This window comes from Paroedura picta, chromosome 9 (genome assembly GCF_049243985.1).
Source record: "Paroedura picta isolate Pp20150507F chromosome 9, Ppicta_v3.0, whole genome shotgun sequence".
Lineage (NCBI taxonomy): Eukaryota > Metazoa > Chordata > Lepidosauria > Squamata > Gekkonidae > Paroedura > Paroedura picta.
This window is the reverse complement of record NC_135377.1, coordinates 11814090-11833882: the sequence shown is the minus strand read 5'-3', so window position 1 is coordinate 11833882 and position 19793 is coordinate 11814090. Positions and strand designations below refer to the sequence as shown.

General features: G+C 48.1%; 1 protein-coding gene across 1 annotated transcript in view; it reads right to left on the bottom strand.

Annotated features, from left to right (window-relative positions):
• SNTB1 (syntrophin beta 1) overlaps positions 1-19793 on the bottom strand; it is a 104256-nt gene that overhangs the window by 11865 nt on the left and 72598 nt on the right. The window contains exon 4 of the mRNA XM_077351586.1: positions 5600-5739. Coding sequence (XP_077207701.1) covers positions 5600-5739 — 140 coding nt within the window. The remainder of the gene's footprint in view (positions 1-5599; positions 5740-19793) is intronic.

Sequence of the window (19793 nt, the reverse complement as noted above, 5' to 3'; positions counted from 1 at the left end):
ACTACCCCTGATCTTGGCTCTCTCTTCCCCAGGAATTACACAACCTGGATTGGGCAGCCCTAGTTAAACGAAACCCAATAACTCCTAAAGGAGAAAGATTCTGGCCCTGCTCCTTTCACAGGCCGTGTTCATCTTCTGCTCTGAGGGCCGGCCCCTAAGTAATATTTTTTATTGGATTTCTATACCGCCCTTCCAGCAAACCGGCTCAGGGCAGTGGACAACATAGAATCATGACAACATTAATTAAAAACATACAATACAAATAAGATTTAAACTAAAATTAGATTGTGCAACCATTTCAGCGTCGACCAGACGGATATTATCAGCTCTCTTAGGACTAGATTGCCGTGCGGAGGTGGCTTTGATTGGGGGTGGCTGGGGAGTAGATGAAAATCACACGTATTATTATCGGAGGGTGTTTCCCAAGGGCATTAAAATAAGCACGGATACAACCCCAGTAAAAGGAGGCTGTGCTCAGTTATAGATTGGTTTTAAACTTGCCGTTTTGGGAGGAAGGTTACACTTTCAGAGCTCGGAGACCTACTACGGGGATTCCTGACCAAGGTAGACAACCTGAAGGCGGAACCCAGAGATCTCCTGCAATTCCAAGTGGGCTCCAGATGACAGAGACAAGTTTCCTTGGAGAAAATGGCCAGTTTGGAGGTTGGACTCTAAGGCCTTGTACCCCCCCAAGGCCCCCCCCCCAAAAAAAACCCACCATCCCCAGGGCTCCACCACCAAACCTCCAGGAATTTCACAACCTGGAGTTTGCAACACAATAAATCATCCACCTTTGCCCCATTCCAGTCCAGCATCTGATTTAATGACCAAAATGAGATCCTTGGAAACCAGAGTGAGGAAGCGAGGGACAGCATTGTAGTGTTTCGTCTCTCCTGTTTTGGGCTGCAGGGGGAGGGGGAGGGAGGTAAGAAACCCACAAAGTGGAGATCTTTCCCTCCATCGAAACATGGGCATATTTGATTAGACAGGATGTGGGAGAAGTTACAATCTCCTTTGTCATGACTCTAATTGGTCTCAGGTTCTCCGCGGCTGTTTTTTCTTAGTGCCAAATGACACATCTGGAGTCAGACACGTGGACATGTGTCATTTGGCCCTAAATCCCATGAATATCAATGGAAGCCAACAGGCACACTTTTGAGGATCACACCCATGAAACTGGAAGGTGACTGCCAAGTGGAAAACCAATGTCTCCAAGCCAGCAAAGTCTAATCCTAGATGTCTGCAGCAAGCAGTATGGGGCAAATGAAACACGCACAAGCTGCCTCATACTGAATCCGACTGACCACACACCCCTCCGAATCAATGCTACCTACTCTGGCTGGCAGTGACTCGCCAGGATTCCAGACAGAGGCCTTTCATATCACCTGTGCCCAGATCCTGTAACCGGAGATGCTGTAGACCAGGGGTAGTCAAACTGCAGCCCTCCAGATGTCCATGGACTACAATTCCCAGGAGCCCCCTGCCAGCGTTCGCTGGCAGGGGGCTCCTGGGAATTGTAGTCCATGGACATCTGGAGGGCCGCAGTTTGACTACCCCTGCTGTAGACTGGACCTGCAAACTTTCTGCAACACAGCCCCTCCTCCCCAAGTTGCATAGGAGACATTTGATCAACAACTTCATACAAGTTCATGTGACGTGCTTTCATGGTAGGTCAGATACTCTAAATATATGGAGGTGGTGCAGGAGATGAAGGGATCATATAATACCTCAACTTTCATACATGCATATGCCACTGTCCAGCTCCGGCATTTCCTGGGGCCGCCCTAGCCTCCCGACCCCCTCCCGGGAGAGATCAGCCGTCCCTGGACCCCCCTCAAGAGCGCCCACCGACTCACTCATGCAGCGGCCAGTTGTGGCTGGCGAAGATGCACCCCGACACCAGTTCCAGCTCAAAAAGTGCACCGGACTCGACCCCGGATGGGGCTCACCTGACAAACAGCCAGCACAGTCAACCCAAACCTAAGGGTGGGCCCAGGGTGAGCCCAGCACCAGGCTAAGAGATGCTGAATGCAGTCCGCTTGGTTGGGGCTGGTGAGGGACGGGGGTGGAAGAGCCCACCCCTGCTTAAGAGGTGACTGGGGGGTGAGAGCAGGGGAGGCCAAACAGAGCAGGGAAGGAAAAACAGTGGCAGGAACCAACTGGAAAGGAGCAGGGAAGGTGGATCTGGGATTGACGGGAGAGGAAAAAGGAAGAGCTGGAGAAAAATGGGGTGGCAGCAGAAGAGAGATGCGTGGCAATGAGGTAGAAGAAGAGACGGAGAAAGGAGTGAATGAAGCTATAGGAGAATTGGTGTGAGAGACAGATGGACAGCGGAGGAGGGAGCAAGAAGAAAAGGGAAGAGGGAGTGAAGACCAGTTGGAAGTGAGGAAGGAGGAGAGTGGCAGCCAGGGGCCAGAATAGGAGCAAGTTTGACAGTAGCAGCAGCACCCATGGAGTCCCCAGGGACAAGTGATGTAGAAGAGGAAGACTGCAGAGCAAAAACCCTTCCTTCCCCCCCATATGTAGACAGGTGAGTGTTGGCCCCACCCTGAACCCCAAGAGTGACAACCCAACAAGTGGAAATCCATCAGGGTAGGCCACTGGGCAACCCAGCCACCTAGAATTGGCCCAGAACAGAATTCCTTGGAGTAGGATATAGAGTTCTTGGACGGTTTTCTCCTAGAATTCCTCCAACCGCCCTGTTGTGAACCGCCCCAAGTTGGCTGGCTGGGAGGGGTGGTAGAGAAGTCCAACAAAGAAATAAATAAGAAACCTCAGAGTGATCAGAAGAGGCTTGGCAAACTCCACAGCTCTAGAGCAGGAAATTGTTTTCTCATACATTGCTGGAGGCACTCCAAGTATAAAATAAGAATGTGTCCATGGAGTTAATCCAAGTAGTAAAATCCCAGAGCATGCAGGTCCTATCGTGAACAGACTGGAATTCCCATGTGTGCAAAGGGAAAACTCCATTTAAATCATAGAACCATAGAGCTGTAAGGGGTTATACAGGCCATCTAGTCCAACCCACTGCTCAATGCAGGATCAGCCTCAAGCATCCAGGAGAAGGATCTGTCCAGCCGCTGCTCTAAGACCACCAGTGAGGGGGAGCTCCCCACCTCCTTAGGCAGCCTATTCCATTGCTGAACCAATCTGACCGTGAAATTTCCCCCTCATATTTGGCTGGTACTGTCTAACATGACATTCAAACCCATTATTGCAGTTCCTCTCCTCCGCTGCCAACAGGAACCGCTCCCTGCCCTTCTCCAAGTGACAAGCCTTTCAAATACTACAAGAGAGCGTGAATGAGTGCCTGTACGTCTTGTGATTTATCTTTCTTACCCTGAGGCTCTGACACCTGACAAGAAGCGAAGCAGCACAAGGAACCTGGTGGGCGTATTCATTGCTCAGCTGCAGTCGTGTGATCATAGAATCATAGAGTTGGAAGGGGCCATACAGGCCGTCTAGTCCAACCCCCTGCTCAACGCAGGATCAGCCCTAAGCATCCTAAAGCAATAAGGATAAATGGATAAAGTGATAAATGGATCCAACCCAAGGCTGCTTCTGAAAGCCAAGGGAGTGCATGTAAGACCCTTGTGCTTCTTTCGAGCAATCGCTGCTCATGAGCCTCAGTCCACAGCGGCCGTGACCCAAGGCTGTCCAGGTCCTCTATGGCAGGGGTAGTCAAACTGCGGCCCTCCAGATGTCCATGGACTACAATTCCCATGAGCCCCTGCCAGCATTCGCTGGCAGGGGCTCATGGGAATTGTAGTCCATGGACATCTGGAGGGCCGCAGTTTAACTACCCCTGCTCTATGGAATCAGGCAGCTGAGCCAATGTCAGCCACAAGTCTGATCCTTTTGCCCGTCCAAGCCGGGGACAAAGGCCCGGTTCAGGACTGCCCACTCTGGCTTGGGGAAATTCCTCCAGATTTAGGGATGGAGCCTGAGAACGGTACCGCAGCACGATATAACACCATAGAAAAAACCCTCCAAAGTGGCCATTTTTCTTCAGGGGCCCTGATCTCTCTGGTCTGGATATTGGTTGGTAAGTTTAGGAGATTTTCAGCCTCCACCTGGAGTCTGGCAGACGAGTCATGACGAAGTGCGAAGAGGAAGAGTCTTTAATTCAAATTAAAATATAACCCCAAAACGTGGACCGGTCTTTTTAAAAAAAAAAAAAAAAACACCACGTTTTCAACAGCTTTCCTCGGTGGCTTAACTACACTGTAAAAACATCAGAATTCCCAACAAGAAATTGTTACATGTTATATATTTATTTGAACTGACTTGAAGTCTTCCTCTTTGCACTTAATCGTGGCCAGTGTGTCCGCTTCTTCATTCAGTTGCCCACCACAAGGACTGAAGGGTCGCTTCTCTTCGTGTGCCGTTTGAGGTCCAGCAAGGGAATGAAGAGGCCAAGCGCTACTTTAGGGAAAACATGGAAGCGGATCGCATTTTGGTAAGCTCACCAGCGATTAAAATAATAAACAGGGGAGGAGCCAGGATCCACCAGAAGCAGTCTGAGCTGGCCCAATCCAATTGCTGATTCCATTTGAATGTGTGAACCAGACAGGGCCCAGATTTGAGGGTCCTGGGAAGCGAATGTCCCTCTTCTCTGCACCCCACTGGAATCACTTGGTCACACCTCTCTTCCCACTCCCCACCTGTGTGTCCTTCCTTTGCCTACTCACAAGCCCTTCCTCCAGCTGTCCTTACAGCTGCTCACATGCCTGTTCCCCACTGGCACCAGACTGGGTGTGGCTGGGCATGCCATTCCTCTGATTGCTAAAAGCACCACTATCCTACACCACCGGCTGCCTGGGAAGGAAGTGAGCTCCCTCTCACTGGCACTCTTCAAGTACTGGCTGGACAAACATTGTTGGAGATGCTTTAAGCTGATCCTGCATTTGGCAAGCAGTGGGATGAGAAATTCCCAATGAGAGTTCCGGGGAACCTTGGGGTTATGCGGGAGCCCCCCCCCCCAGGAGTTGCACGGCCATTCCCAGAAGTTCGGATGGCCGCTGACATCACTAGATGTCACTGGAGCCCTGTTGCTCCTTAAATCAGGGATTCCCAACCAGAGGTTCATAGACTCCTGGGAGTCCACAGGAGCTCTGGAGGGGGTCTGCGACCTTTCCCCTCTGACCTTAATGGCCACAAGTTAAGGAATGGGCTGTTCCTACTCAGAGGGCTTAGTGGGCAGGCCATGGGTGTAAAAATCAAAGTGGGGGAGTTGGTTGTGGCATTGTATTCAGGTCTAGATTGTCTTCTGAGCTCCTACCCTTCCTTCCAGCTTACATGAGGCAGCTCGTAATAGTAAAGGTGGGGAGAGGAAGTGAAAGGAAGGTGAAGGGTGCGGGTGGTGATGTCACTTCTGGTGACATGTGACTTCTAAGGGGTGAGGCATGGCCAGCTGACATCACTTCCAGGGATCCTCGAAGCCTGAAAATTCATTTCAAGGGCTCTCCCGCAGTCAAAAGGTTGACAAAGGCTGCCTTAAACAGTCACAGCCACAAGCCATTACACACAAACACAATCTCTGATAGCTCAGCTGTCCTCAGCAGCTAAGGGTGCGCCTGCTTAGGCTGCGGACAGGTACCTGGTGGCCAGCAGAGGATAGGAATGCAGAGGGCTGAACCAGGCTTCCTTGATTCGTGGCATGTTCTCATACATCAGAAGATCCTTCTCAGTCAGGACTACCAGTACGGGCTTCCAGCGCTTCTCATTCTCCCCCAGTACCTGGAAAAGAACAAAATCCCTGTGAAATGGAAGTAGATACCAAGAGATGGTGACCACCAGCAAGATGCAAATATATAGGTTCTGGTACGGGGTGTCCATTCCAGGTTTCACCAAGTAGTTTAAAGGAGTTTGAAAAAAAAAACAAGCTGTGATGTTCTCAGATAATTAAATGAGAGCGCTTGTTCTATTGTGGAAAGCCATTCTGTATTTTCATTAACACAGAAGGACCATTCCAATTACAACCTCTGTTTAGTAAACAAATTGTCTATTATCAGCAGCTGTTCCCCCCCCCCCCCAATGGGCACCCGGGGCTGCAGAAGCTGAACTCAAGTGCTTGTTGGTTTTACAGTAGTTCTTTACAAATATTTTTGATAAGTTGAAGCTCTCTACTTCCTTGTAGAGACCACTTATCAATAAGATCTGAGTTCAAATCCCCGCTGTGTTGAGAAACTCAGAAGAAGAGGAGGATCTGGTTTTTATACTCCGCTTTTGTATACGAGAAGGAGTCTCAAAGCAGCTTACAATCTCCTTCCATTCCTCTTTCCACAACAAGCACCCTGTGAGGGAGGTGGGGCTAAAAGAGCCCTGATAGTACTGCTCTGTGAGAGCAGCACTATCAGGGCTGTGACAAGCCCAAGGTCCTCCAGCTGGCTGCATGTGGAGGAGGAGCGGAGAATCAAACCCCACTCGCCAGATTAGAAGCTGCAGCTATTAACCACTACACCCCACTGGCCCCCATTCAGGATAGAAGAAAATGACCGGGGAGGGGGGGGAATACTCATGATGCTGTCTTCTACTGAATCAGACCCTTGGTCTATCGAAGTCAGCATTAGGGATGGGCACAAACTGGTCCACAAATCAAAATTCAGCACCAACTTGGCCCAGTTCATAGCCTACAAACTGATGATCAAGGAAGATACCTTCCCTGAAAATTTACCAGACTTTTGTCTGGTTCCGCTGTTCAGGCCATTTAAATCTTTCAGCTAAGCTGGATGGGTCCATCTCTCAGCTATTTCAACCTAGCAGCCAGTGAGCACACTCATCCCATCCTGTTTTTAGGCTGAAATGGCTGCGAGTGAAATGGCTGCCAGCCATTTAACCCCACCCAGGTGATCCCACCCATGGGGAAATTCTGGCTTGGCTGGGGGGGGGGCTGCCCCAAACCTGTGTGTCTATCCCTAGTTAACACTGTTTTCTTAAGATTGGCAGTGGTTAACTAGGGTCTCAGGCTGAGGTCTTTCACATCATCTCCTAATCCTTTTAACTGGAGAAGGCAGGGACTGAACCCACGACCTTCTGCATGCCAAGCAGATACTCCGCCAGTGAGCCACAGCCCTCCCCGAAATCATTTATGCTTTCCTAAGCTTCTTAGAGGAATAGCAGAATAAAACACATATTAGATAGAAACTTGCCAGAACTTTTTATTAATGAAAATTGGCCTGTATTTTCCCATGCTAGAAAGGAAAAGATTTGTAGGTGTGTAAATGGTAATGACTGGGGAAGGCACTGGCAAACCACCCCGTATTGAGTCTGCCATGAAAACGCTGGAGGGCATCACCCCAAGGGTGAGGCATGACCTCGGTGCTTGCACAGGGGATACCTTTACCTTAGTCCTGCTAAGGTGCAGCCGTGTTGTAGGGTTTTCAAGCTAGAGACTAACGGGAGTGGTTTGCCGTTGCCGGGACCCTGCTCTTTCTTGATGGTCTTCCGTTCAAGTCCTAACCAGGGCTGACCCTGGTTAGCTTCCGAGATCGGTCAAATCAGGCTAGCCTGATTTTCTTTTACTTTTTTTTTTACAATGGGATAATATATTTTGGCCTTCTTTTTAATGTCTTTCCTTACCTTCAGAAGACATCCACATCTTTTAAAAAAATCTTAAGCATGCTTTGTTGAGTAGTGAATGCAAAACAAGTTCCTCCCTATCGTCTAGAGCAGCTGCAGCTCAAGAATAACACCATGCCGAATCTACAGCCCCTTTTGTAAAAAGACGTCGTCTTGATAATCAATGGCAGTTGCCGAAAATCAAGGTAATTTCCAGGGCGGTAGCTGATTAGCGCAGACAGCCGGAGGCACAGGGGGAGGCAGCTTGCTTCCCACGCAGCAGGAAATTGGGTTATATTATACCTTTGACCCTAATAGCCAGAAAGGAGGCAATACTTGCAAGAATTATTTGAAGAGGAAAACAAAAAAGAAACAAGCGGCAACATTTTCCTTTCTAATCTCTTCCTGATTCCACGCGGACTACAATGCAGGCCTGTGAGCCCATCAGATCTGGACGTTCGCCAAGGAATACGAAAATTCCACCAAGGGCACCGTATAAACCGAACAAGCACAGGCAGGGTGAGAGACGAAAAGGAGACCGCAGTTTCTAAGCTATAGAGCTGAACTGCTGAGGAACGGGGCACATAGAATGGGAGATGAAACTTGAATACACGGCCGGAAAGACTTTGGGCCCAGCTGATGGACAGAGGTCCAGAGAAACACAGGAGGTTACCCTAAAATAGCCTTTCTCAACTTTTTTATTGTTGAGAACCCCCTGAAACAGGCTTCAGGCTTTGAGAAACCCCAGGAGTGGCGCAATCAAGCAGAATATGGTTGGGAAGCATAGGTGTGTACACGCCCACCTGGGGTCCCTCCCCTTCCCACCCCCTCCAGGCCCATCATTGGCCATTTTGGGGGGAGGGGGCAGGTCGACATGACTATATATGGTCATATCATCTGATAGGTAAAGGTAAAGGTATCCCCTGTGCAAGCACCGAGTCATGTCTGACCCTTGGGGTGATGCCCTCTAGTGTTTTCATGGCAGACTCAATACGGGGTGGTTTGCCAGTGCCTTCCCCAGTCATTACCGTTTACCCCCCAGCAAGCTGGGTACTCATTTTACCGACCTCGGAAGGATGGAAGGCTGAGTCAACCTTGAGCCGGCTGCTGGGATTGAACTCCCAGCCTCATGGGCAAAGCTGTTAGACAGCTGCCTTACCACTCTGCGCCATAAGAGGCTCATCATCATCTGATAAATGTTTAACAAATTTCAATACAATTTAATTAACTCCCACCGACTCACGAAACCAGTCTGTAGAAGAACATGATCCTAATGGGACAGGAGAGAGCCAGCTTGGTATAGTGGTTAAGAGTGGCAGCTTCTAATCTGGACAACCGAATTTGATTCCTCACTCCTCCTCCACAGCCTGGGTGACCTTGAGCTCGTCAAAGTTCTCTTAGAGCTCTCAGCTTCATCTAACTCACAAGGTGACTGTTGTGCGGAAAGGATGGGAAGGCAGTTATAAGCCACTTTGAGACACTTTGAGGCCTGCTGGGCGATCTCGAGCCACTCACAGTTCTCTTAGAGCTCTCTCAGCCCCACCTATCTCACGTGGTGTGTGTTGTGGGGAGAGGAAAGGTAGGTGATTGTAAATCGCTTTGAGTCTCCTCCAGGTAGTAAAAAGTGGGGTACAAAAAACCTGCTCTCCTTCATCTTAAAGCTCAATTCTTGTACCTTGAATTGGGCTCTGAAGCAAACAGAATATACATGGGGAGTAAGATTGAAGCGATGTGGCCCCCACAACCCACTCCAGAGGGCACCCTGACCACCACATTCTTTACCTGTTGTGGCTCCCACTCTTCAAGGGCAGAATCCACATGCTCCAACATATCAGTTCTCCATGTAAAAGGAAGTTCTCGCAGGGGCAGCAATACATCCTGAGAGCCCTCCTCCTGCCATCTGAATTTGCAAGTCCGGCTACGGACTCACCTGTCCTTTCAGTGAGAATTAGGTCTGAAGCATCCATCTCCCGCAAGAGGTCTTTCATGGAAGTCGCTCTGTCATTTCTGATCCCCTTCCTGCCCTGATAAGCTTGTAAGAAATCCTGGCTTGATTAAAGCAGTTTTAAAAACCACTGGGTCTTCTCTTTCTCTTTTCTTTTTTTAATCCTCCACGTTATTTAAATACCTTGCAAAACAAACACCAGGAAGAAGGTGGTGAGCAGATACTTTGGCTTATGGAACCCTTCACCTGCTTTAACCCCCTTTAACCAACTGTCCCAGTCAGATACCAGCACGCCGAGCAGCTGAGCAGCAGCCTCCCTGTGGCACGAGGCCACGTTGTCCCCGTGGAACGTGTGCAAACATTCCAACTATGCAGTTTGGGTCTGGCCAGTGCTTGAGTGGCCGGCATACTTTCTTGCCCCACCTTCCCACTGAATTATGCTACTCAGCTAGTCGGTCTGCAGTAGAACACCAAAATTCCAGTCCAGGAGTACCTTAGAAACAAACAAGACTTTAAGGGTATAAACCAGGGGTAGTCAAACTGCGGCCCTCCAGATGTCCATGGACTACAATTCCCATGAGCCCCTGCCAGCAAACACTGACAGGGGCTCATGGGAATTGTAGTCCATGGACATCTGGTGGGCCGCAGCTTGATTACCCCTGGATAAACCTTTGAGAGTCAAAGCGCACTGGGGTGGGGGAATGTTATCAAAAAAGAGGGGGACACTCAATTTTAAGTATTTGTGCATGTTGTGGAAGTCCACTTTTCTCGGTGCGGCAGTTATGTTACCCTGAGAACTTGTTTTGAAATGCTGGTGGCTCTAGCTCCAGGCGATGCACCGGCTCATTTCACGGTTATAATAAATGTGTTCAGAAGCAAAATAGGGAGGGCGGAGGATCACCTTCCGGCAATAACCCCCCTCCCCGGGTTCTTTTTTAAAAACCTCTCCGATCCAGAATCCCTCAGCTGCTTGGCTTATGAGAAACGACAAGATCACAACCCAAAAAGTGACAGCTACGCTCCTTCTGAATTAATCAATTATCTGAGACAAACAGGCGTCTTGAGTCACAGGCAAGGTAAATTCATATCCGTGGAATGTTTAGCAGCAGTCTGCATAATGCAGGAGAAGGAGAAAAGCCATTCTCCATCCCAGCCTTGTTCGGCCATTGACCACGGGGGGTACTGGTGTTTCCAAGGCCTCCCACAGCCACCCCAGTACAAGGCAGGCTGCTATGGAGGAGTTACCATCCAAACCCTTGGAGATCGCCCCTTCAAATACGTACTAGCCACGATTTTAGCTTCCAAGCCAGGGGTAGTCAAATTGCGGCCCTCCAGATGCGAACGCTGGCAGGGGGCTCCTGGGAATTGTAGTCCATGGACATCTGGAGGGCCACAGTTTGACTACCCCTGTTCCAAGCTCTCACCAGATCCAGTTTGCTGGGCTATCCAGGTGGCTAATGGAAAATGGCTGTAGGTAACCGATTTTTTTTTTTAATGGTAGGAGGTGGAGAGAAAAATATGGAAACAATCTTCCTGATAAATGCTACCAGTTTTGGAATATAACTCTTGGGAAACTTACACAAAACCGACTTTTCTTTTCTGGAAGTAGGCGGAATATCGATTTGCAGACTGTAATTCTGCTTCTGAACCTATTTAAGAGCAGCGCCCTTAAATTTATCCCCACTGACATCAATGAAAGTGAACTGACTTAAAACCCAAGGACACGGTTTTATCTAACCGGGGGAATTTCTCTTGCCAGCCTAACTGCAAAGTGAACTCCAGCAAGGCTTTTTGATCAGTTTCCCAGTTCACTCTCCTGTGGAGATAGATTGCAGGTCTTCTTTTCTAGTAGTTATAGAACCGGTTAAATAAGTTGGTTTCTGGGCTCATCTATAATTTGTAGAGCCGGACTTACTGCGAGGCGGCCATTCGAAAGAGAAGATTCTAGAAAAAAGCTAACATTTTCCTCTCCCTGATTTCTTCTCCAGTTCTTTTCAAATACCCTAAGTCGGGAAAAGCTCATTCAGAGGCACGTACATAGAGAGCCTACACAATCATAGAATCATAGAATCATAGAGTTGGAAGGGGCCATACAGGCCATCTAGTCCAACCCCCTGCTCTATGCAGGATCAGCCCTAAGCATCCTAAAGCATCCAAGAAAAGTGTGTATCCAACCTTTGCTTGAAGACTGCCAGTGAGGGGGAGCTCACCACCTCCTTAGGCAGCCTATTCCACTGCTGAACTACTCTGACTGTGAAAATTTTTTTCCTGATATCTAGCCTATATCGTTGTACTTGAAGTTTAAACCCATTACTGCGTGTCCTCTCCTCTGCAGCTTAAGATCAGAAAGAGATCAAGGGAAGAGCCCTAAGCCCATAGGATCTATAACAGGATCAACAATACATTCCAATGAGTGTGGTAGATTATAGGTAGATCTGGCCACTACAATCTGCTCTACACATCTCCATGCACAACAGTGCTCATGTTCTCTCCACCTAGAACATATCATTAGAAGACATGCACCAATTGGGGAGGGGAGAGAAAAGATGGAATCGTATTAATTTTTCGCTTCTCCTTGAGAATGAGTAGCCTGTTTTGTCACCACCCACCCAACCCTTCCCAGAGATTCTCTCTGCTGAACTTTCCTCATCCATTCCCAAAATATGTCAGAGGTAAAGTAACACTCTGCGGTCCGTCTGGAGAACTGGGTTTGATTCCCCATGCCTCCTCCACATGCAGTCAGCTGGGTGAACCTGGGCCGTTCACAGTTCTCTCAGAGTTCTCTCAGCCTTACTGGGTGTCTGTTGTGGGAGAGCAAGGGAAGGCGACTGCAAGCCGCTTTGAGCCTCCTTCGGGTAGAGAAAAGCGGCCTAGAAGAACCAACTCTTCTTCTTCTTCTTCAGTAATGTCAGAGCTCTCTCAGCCTCACCAACTGTCTGTTGTTCGAGAGAAAGGGAAGATGATTGTAAGCCACCTTGAGACTCCTTCAAGTAGTGAAAAGCGAGGTGCAAAGCCCCAGTTCTTCTTCTTCAACTGATGACTGTTCTTCTACACCAGGGGTAGTCAACCTGTAGTCCTCCAGATGTCCATGGACTACAATTCCCACGAGCTCCTGCCAGCAAACGCTGGCAGGGGCTCATGGGAATTGTAGTCCATGGACATCTGGAGGACCACAGGTTGACTACCCCTGTTCTACACCTTCCCCTCCTTGCTCTCCAATCCTTACAGCTGGCCTACTTTTTGGTTTTCAGCCAATGCATGAAAATAGCTCAGGAATCTCCGCCAGTAAGTTTTCTATTACATTCATTATTCATGTTCGGGTTTTTCTTTTGGTTCCCGTTTCCCAAAAACAACATCATTTAGGTCTCCTTGGTCCGGAGCTTCCATACGCACAGTGGCCTGGAACAATCCTTAGCACGTCCTTTGCTCACCCGCCATCCTGATGCCTTCAGAAGTTTTAAGCTCAGACTGCTTGCTCCACCCTTGTGTGGTTAAGCAAGCAGCGATTGTTTTCTTTCCTAATCCTTAAACTGAAGTAAAGGGCATAGGGGAACACAGTGTGTCTTGGGATTCTGGCCCATGGCTTGCTGTGCTGCGGTTAACCAGTTGATGGCTGGCAAAGAGTGGTCTGCCCTTCGGGTCAGGCCAGATCCTGCTGCTTCTACACAAACAATTCTCCTTCTATTATTCATTTCAGGATGTGATACTCTGCCGTTCTTCCCAGTGTGGGGATCCAAAGTGGCTTATGATCAGTCTTCTCTACTCCGTTTACCCTCAGCACAACAATCCTCACAGGTTGGTTAGACTAAAAGTGAGCCCTATTCCTAGGAAGACACCCAGAGATGCCTTATGCTGAATCAGGATGCTGGTTTATTGAGGTAAGTATTGTCTACTTCCAGGATCTCAGGCAGAACTCTTTCAGATCACCTACTACCTGATAAAAACAGACACTGGAGACGCCAGGGATTGAACCTGGGACTTTGTGCATGCAAAACAGATCCTCTGTCACTGAGCTGCGGCCTCTCAGACATTGCAAATCATGTTTCTGTGGTAGAGTCCAGCTCTCTAATCACTACGCAATGCCATCAGGAACAGTCATTCAAAATGCTGTTTCCATTCTTCCTTGGGGAGGGAAATGAGACAAGGAGTAATCAGCTGTCCTAGCAGGCAGATACAGCAATGTACCAATTGGGAACAGACTTTGTAAATTTTGCCAATTACAGCCTGACTCAGTGCCACATATTCTACTCCATTGCCCATCACATTCTATGCTTAGACAACGACTGGTTGTCCCTATCACGATGGACCTTTCTGGCCCTATGGACAGAATAACCAGACATTTGTTAGCTCCCCACAACAGACACCCTGTGGGGTGTGTGAGGCTGAGAGAGCCCTGATATCACTGCCCGGTCAGAACAGTTTTATCAGTGCTGTGGCGAGCCCAAAGTCACCCAGCTGGCTGCATGTGGGGGAGCGCAGAAGCGAACCCGGCATGCCAGATTAGAAGTCCGCACTCCTAACCACTACACCAAACTGGCTCTCGGAACTGGTGGCCGAATTCTTGGCTACTGTGATACAAAAGGACAGTCGGCTAGGCAAGAATCAGGTCTAGACCAGGGGCACCTACAACTGGTGGAAATTACTGATTGCTGGGCATTCTGGAGGAATCTACTGTTGGTTACTGCTTATTTCCTTTTCTTTTATTTGTTTATCTCTAGACTATGTAATTTTTATCAATTAATTATAATGATGAATTGCCCTTGTTCTCATGATGTTTTATATGCCATTAAAGGTTTTTTGAATTTGAATTTGACAAGGAGTAATCCCAGGTGTACAAATAGCAACTTCCCTGGCCTCCAAAGGGCAGCTGACAGTTTGAGCCGGTCCTGAATCAATACACACCTGATTTGCATCTAAATCCTCAGTATGAGTTTAGGGAGTCTTCGACACACATTTGGCCTGGAATGCCTCTTTTAGGAGCATGACTTTCTCCGTTCTATAGAGTAGCCTGTGTGTCCTCTGTATCCACACCAACCTCCAGGTGGTCCCCAGAGATCTCACAGAATTACAACCGTTCTCCAGACTACAGAAATCAGATCCTCCAGAGGAAATGAATGCTTTGGTGGTGGATATGGTAGCATTAAGAACGTAAGAAGAGCCCTATCAGTGGTCCATCTAGTCTCACCCAATCATGAAGCAGTTCTTTTGGACAACCAACAACAGGGCATAGAGGCCGAGGCTTTCCCTTAACATGAACATCAGAAGAGCCCTGCTGGATCAGACCAGTGGTCCATCTAGTCCAGCATTCGGTCTCACACAGTGGCCAACCAATTTATCTGGAAGCACAACAACAGGGCATAGAGGCCTTCCCGTCATTGCCTCCTGGCTCTGGGATTCAGTGCCTCTGCATGTGGAGGTTTCCCTAGTTCCGACGTCATAAGAGCAGCTCCCTCCCCAAATACCACCCTCATCAAGCTCCTGTCCCAAATCTCCAGAAATTCCCCAATCCAGAATTGGCACCCATCCTAGTCTAGGGGAAGAAGGACGCCGTGGACAGCCAGAATCTTATGGGTTCTTTTGTTCTCTTAGCTGGTGATGTTCTTTCAGATAGGGAAGGGGTGAAATCTGTGGCCTTTTGGGAAAGAAGAAACTGTTTCCTTTGGAGCAAACAGACGGAGACCAGAACCAATGGGATGAAATTAATTCAAAAGAAATGCTGTCTAAACATGAGGAAGAAGTTCCTGAAAGTCTCTCAGTGGAGCAGGCTTCCTTGGGAGGTGGTGGGTTCTCCCTCTTTGGAAATTTTTACACAGAGGCTGGATAGCCATCTGACAGAGAGGCTGATTCTGTGAAGGCTCAAGGGGGTGGCAGGTTACAGTGGATGAGCAATAGGGTTGTGAGTGTCCTGCAGAGTGCAGGGGGTTGGACTAAATGACCCATGAGGTTCCTTCCAACTCTATGATTCTATTCTCTGAGATACCTTGGCGGCTTGGAAGGAGATACGGAAGCAGATGGTCTGAAAGCAGGTGGCCAGAAAGATGTCGGAGGACAGTAGAAAGAGTATTTCTGTCTCTCTCGGGAGAGGGGATAGGGCTCATTGGTACAGCATCTCCTTGGTATGAAGAATGTTCCCAGGCTCAATTCCCAGAATCTGTAGTTAAAATGATTAGGTGTTAAGTGAAAGACTTAAGACCCTGGAGAGCTGCTGCCAGTCTAAGTAGGCTGTTCTGACCTTGATGGACCAATGGCTTGATTCAGCATAAGGCAATGTCTATGCATCACAGGGTAAGTTTTAATCTATGGAGAGGCAATCCTGTTCCAGTTTGGTGTAGTGGTTAGGAGCCAGTTTGGTGTAGTAGTTAGGAGTGCGGACTTCTAATCTGGCATGCCGGGTTCAATTCTGCACTCCCCCACGTGCAGCCAGCTGGGTGACCTTGGGCTAGTCACAGCCCTGATATAGCTGTTCTGACTCAGCAGTAATATCAGGGCTCTCTCAGCCTCACCCACCTCACAGGGTGTCTGTTGTGGGGAGAGGAATGGGAAGGCGACTGTAAGCCGCTTTGAGCCTCCTTCGGGTAGGGAAAAGCGGCATATAAGAACCAACTCTTCTTCTTCTTCTCTTCAGCTGTGTACTTTTGTCTTTTTGGCAGCCCCACGGTATCCATGAAACTCTTCTCCAACATCCCGTTTCAAATGAAGAGGGTGCTTATGAAGCCCACTTTAGCACACAACACAGACAGACAGAGTCCAGTAGCACCTCAAACAGGATTCTCTGGATCAAAACTTTTGAGAGTCAAAACTCTCTTCGTCAGATACGAGCAGGAATGGAGATATCTGTCCTTATATCTCAAGTAAGAAAGTGGGAGGGTTGTTTTTTTCCTCTTCCCATAATGACCTTCAACATCTGCTTCCTGGTTTTGTTTAAAAAAAAAAAAACAGCTCCGTGTGTTTGTATGTGTTTGTGTGTGTATATTACAGAATTACACCTAAGGTACAGTTGTGCCCAGGCTTAAAAAGTACAGGGAAATGAGGAGGATCGTTTCCCTTCTCTCTCTCTTACACACCTCACAAGCAGTAAAACCTGCAGTTCTGCATCCCTGTTTCCAAGGCCCACTTCAATTAACATGCCAGCATGGCGTGCATTTAACAATCCAAACAAAATAGCCCTCAGGTGATCCTACAATGTGCTTAGCATCTAAACCACTGGAGAGCCGAGGTTAATGTGTACACCGAACAACTCATTAGCTGTGCGTAACTGTCCGAGCCAAAGGAAGAATTATAATAATTAACGTGATTGATCCGTCCGGGCGCTTGGCCTTGGGATTCATTCTCAGATGAGAGTTGATCAAGAAAAGCAAAGGTCAGCGCCTTGGCGGGACATTTTCTGCTACACAAGGTGAATGCTTTTGCTTGGCAAACTAATCACCAGGGAAGGTAGGAATGACAACTAATACACAGGCTCATTAAAAATTGAGAAGGGAGACTGGGGAGAGAGGTGGAGGAGGGGAAATCAAGGGAGGGAAAAGTCTTTGTTGCTACCCATTTGTTTTTTCCCCCCCAGATCTCTGCTCCTCCAGCAGAATTTCTTGATTTCTATGAGCTAAGCACTCCCTGAGAAGTTATATTCTGTTAAGATAAAGAATAGGAGACAAGTAAAAAGTTGGTCATGGTAGAGAAACCCCATGACTCCTATCTCCCCACCCTACAGGTTCTGGAGATGAAGGAGGATCTAAATTTCTGAAAGACATTGAAGGATGCAGCGACTCGAAGTCTTCCCCTAAAAGTCACACTGGGAAGGAGAGAAGACAGACTAGGGAGCAGGACAAAAGGGGGGGGAGGCAGTGGTTAGGCTGCTGAACAATGACTAGAGGGAGTCCAATTTAAATTGCCCAAGGAGGAGACCATGGCTCAGTGGCAGAGCATCTGCTTGGCATGCAGAAGGTCTCAGGTTCAATCACTGGCATCTCCTTTTAAGAAGGCCAGGTGGGAGGTGATGTCAAAGAATTCCTCCGGAGACAATGGAGAGCCGCTGCCAGTTTGCGTAGATGAGTAGGACTGGCCTTGACAGACTGATGGACGGATTTAGTATAAGGCCTTTCATGGGTGTTTCATTTGCACAAGTGAAATGTACATAACATTGAGTTGTGCAACCTTGTGCAAATGCAGGACTCCCTCTCCACTGTCACCAGCCGTAGTTTTTTTCCACGGTGATGCGGCTATACAAGAACTTTTGGGAAAAACATGGGACCCTCCAAGTCCACTGGGACCTTAAAAGACCAACAATTTTTTCCAGGGTGTAAGGCAGGGGTAGTCAAACTGCGGCCCTCCAGATGTCCATGGACTACAATTCCCAGGAGCCCCTGCCAGCAAACGCTGGCAGGGGCTCCTGGGAATTGTAGTCCATGGACATCTGGAGGGCCGCAGTTTGACTACCCCTGGCCTAAGGTTTTGTGAGTCAAAACTCACTTTGCCAGAGACACAAATTGAACTTTGGCTCACAAAAACTTATCCCCCAGGGAAAAGCTGTTTGTTTTTATGGTGCTACTGGACTCTTAATAATTCAGATAGTATCCTGTGGCTTTCATTGGTTTCCTGTCCTTGGTGCCAGATTTCATCAACCACGGATTCTGCAAGCATCCCACAGGAGCTCTGTGAAATTTTACCTCTTCCTAAATTAAGCTGATTCACTTTCCTCAAATTATAATGATTTGTGTATTTTATTTTGCTTTTAAATACTGTAGTTATTACCAGCTCTCTCAATTTTTATTTGGGGCAGTGGTGGCAGGAATTGGATATTTGGGATTTCACTGGAGAATCATGATATATTTATTACCTGGGTTTATTCCTCAACAAAAAGGGGACTGAAAAAGCACTGCTTTTTGATAATAGTTATTGGGAGGGAGGGAGGGAGGGAGGGAGGGAGGGAGGGAGGAAGGAAGGAAGGAAGGAAGGAAGAGCTATCTCCAATTGGCTTTCATTTCCAGTTGAGAACCAGCATGGTATAGTGGTTAAGAGTGCTGAAGTGGTAGGATCTGGGAGACCCTGGTTCAAATCCCCACTTCCATCACAGAAGCTTTCTAGGTGACCTTGAGCCAGTCACACACTCCCCGCCTAACATACCTCACGGGGTTGTTGTGAGACTAAAACCAGAAGAAAAGCAAATTATATTGTAAGCCATTTTGGGTCCCCACTGGGGATAGATATAAACAAGATATAAACTAACTAAATAAAAATTGCATAAGAGGCCAGGTAACACCTCTTTCAGATGCTACCCAGCTCTTGCACAGATTACTACTGCATGCCATCTGGAATAATCTGATTAATGTGTTTATTTCTTTTAAACATTTCCCTGCCTTCCCTCTTCAGACTCTAGTTGGCCAACAAGCATGCCAATGAGAACAGGACAACTGAAACCAAAATACAAACACAGACTCACACGCAAGCCAAATACATTTCCAACGTAGCACAAAATATGGCTGAAAGGAAATTGTCACTGGGCATGCAACAGTGTTGAGTTGTTTTTGCACAGACGGAGCTGTACAGTCTATCGACCAGAGGTGTCCAAACTGTGGCTCTCCAGATGTCCCTGGAATACAATTCCCATGAGCCCCTGCCAGCTGGCAGGGGCTCATGGGAATTATAGTCCATGGACATCCGGAGAGTCACGGTTTGGCCACCTCTGGTCTACTGACAACATCAGACCATGTGCCATGTGAGTTCCCACTTGCATTTATCCCACAGATGCTGCCTTACAGTCAGCAGATTCTTCACTTCACATTAGAAATCTGGGGCAACTGAGACACAGTGGACATTGCCCTGGTGCTATAAACCATCCGCGTTATGCATCTTTCTAAGCAATCCATAGTAAAGCCGCAAGGGGCAATGGTGGGTTTATAGCCACCTGATGTGCAAAAGATCCAATGGGGGAAAGAATACATGTGGAGTTCAAAGGAACAAAGCTCTACCTAGTAGTGAAATTCCTTTACAAGAGCAAACACGCCTGTATTTTTTTAAGTCCTCTGCCTCAAGCCATGAGAACTAGAAATGTGGACTTCCGTCACAGAATTCTACAGTGAAAGGTATCAAAAAGCCTCCCTTTTGAACACGGGAGCTGCAGATGATTGCTCTGATAGCAAAAATAAAGCCGTCACATCCCAGCGTCTTTTTTTGGTAAAAGAATGTCTGGTCATCTTCGAGTCTAGCAGCAGGTGACCTCCAACGAGAGCTGGATCGCACAGGTCACTCAGACCCCCCGCGCTGAACTACAAACCACGGGATGCATACCGCA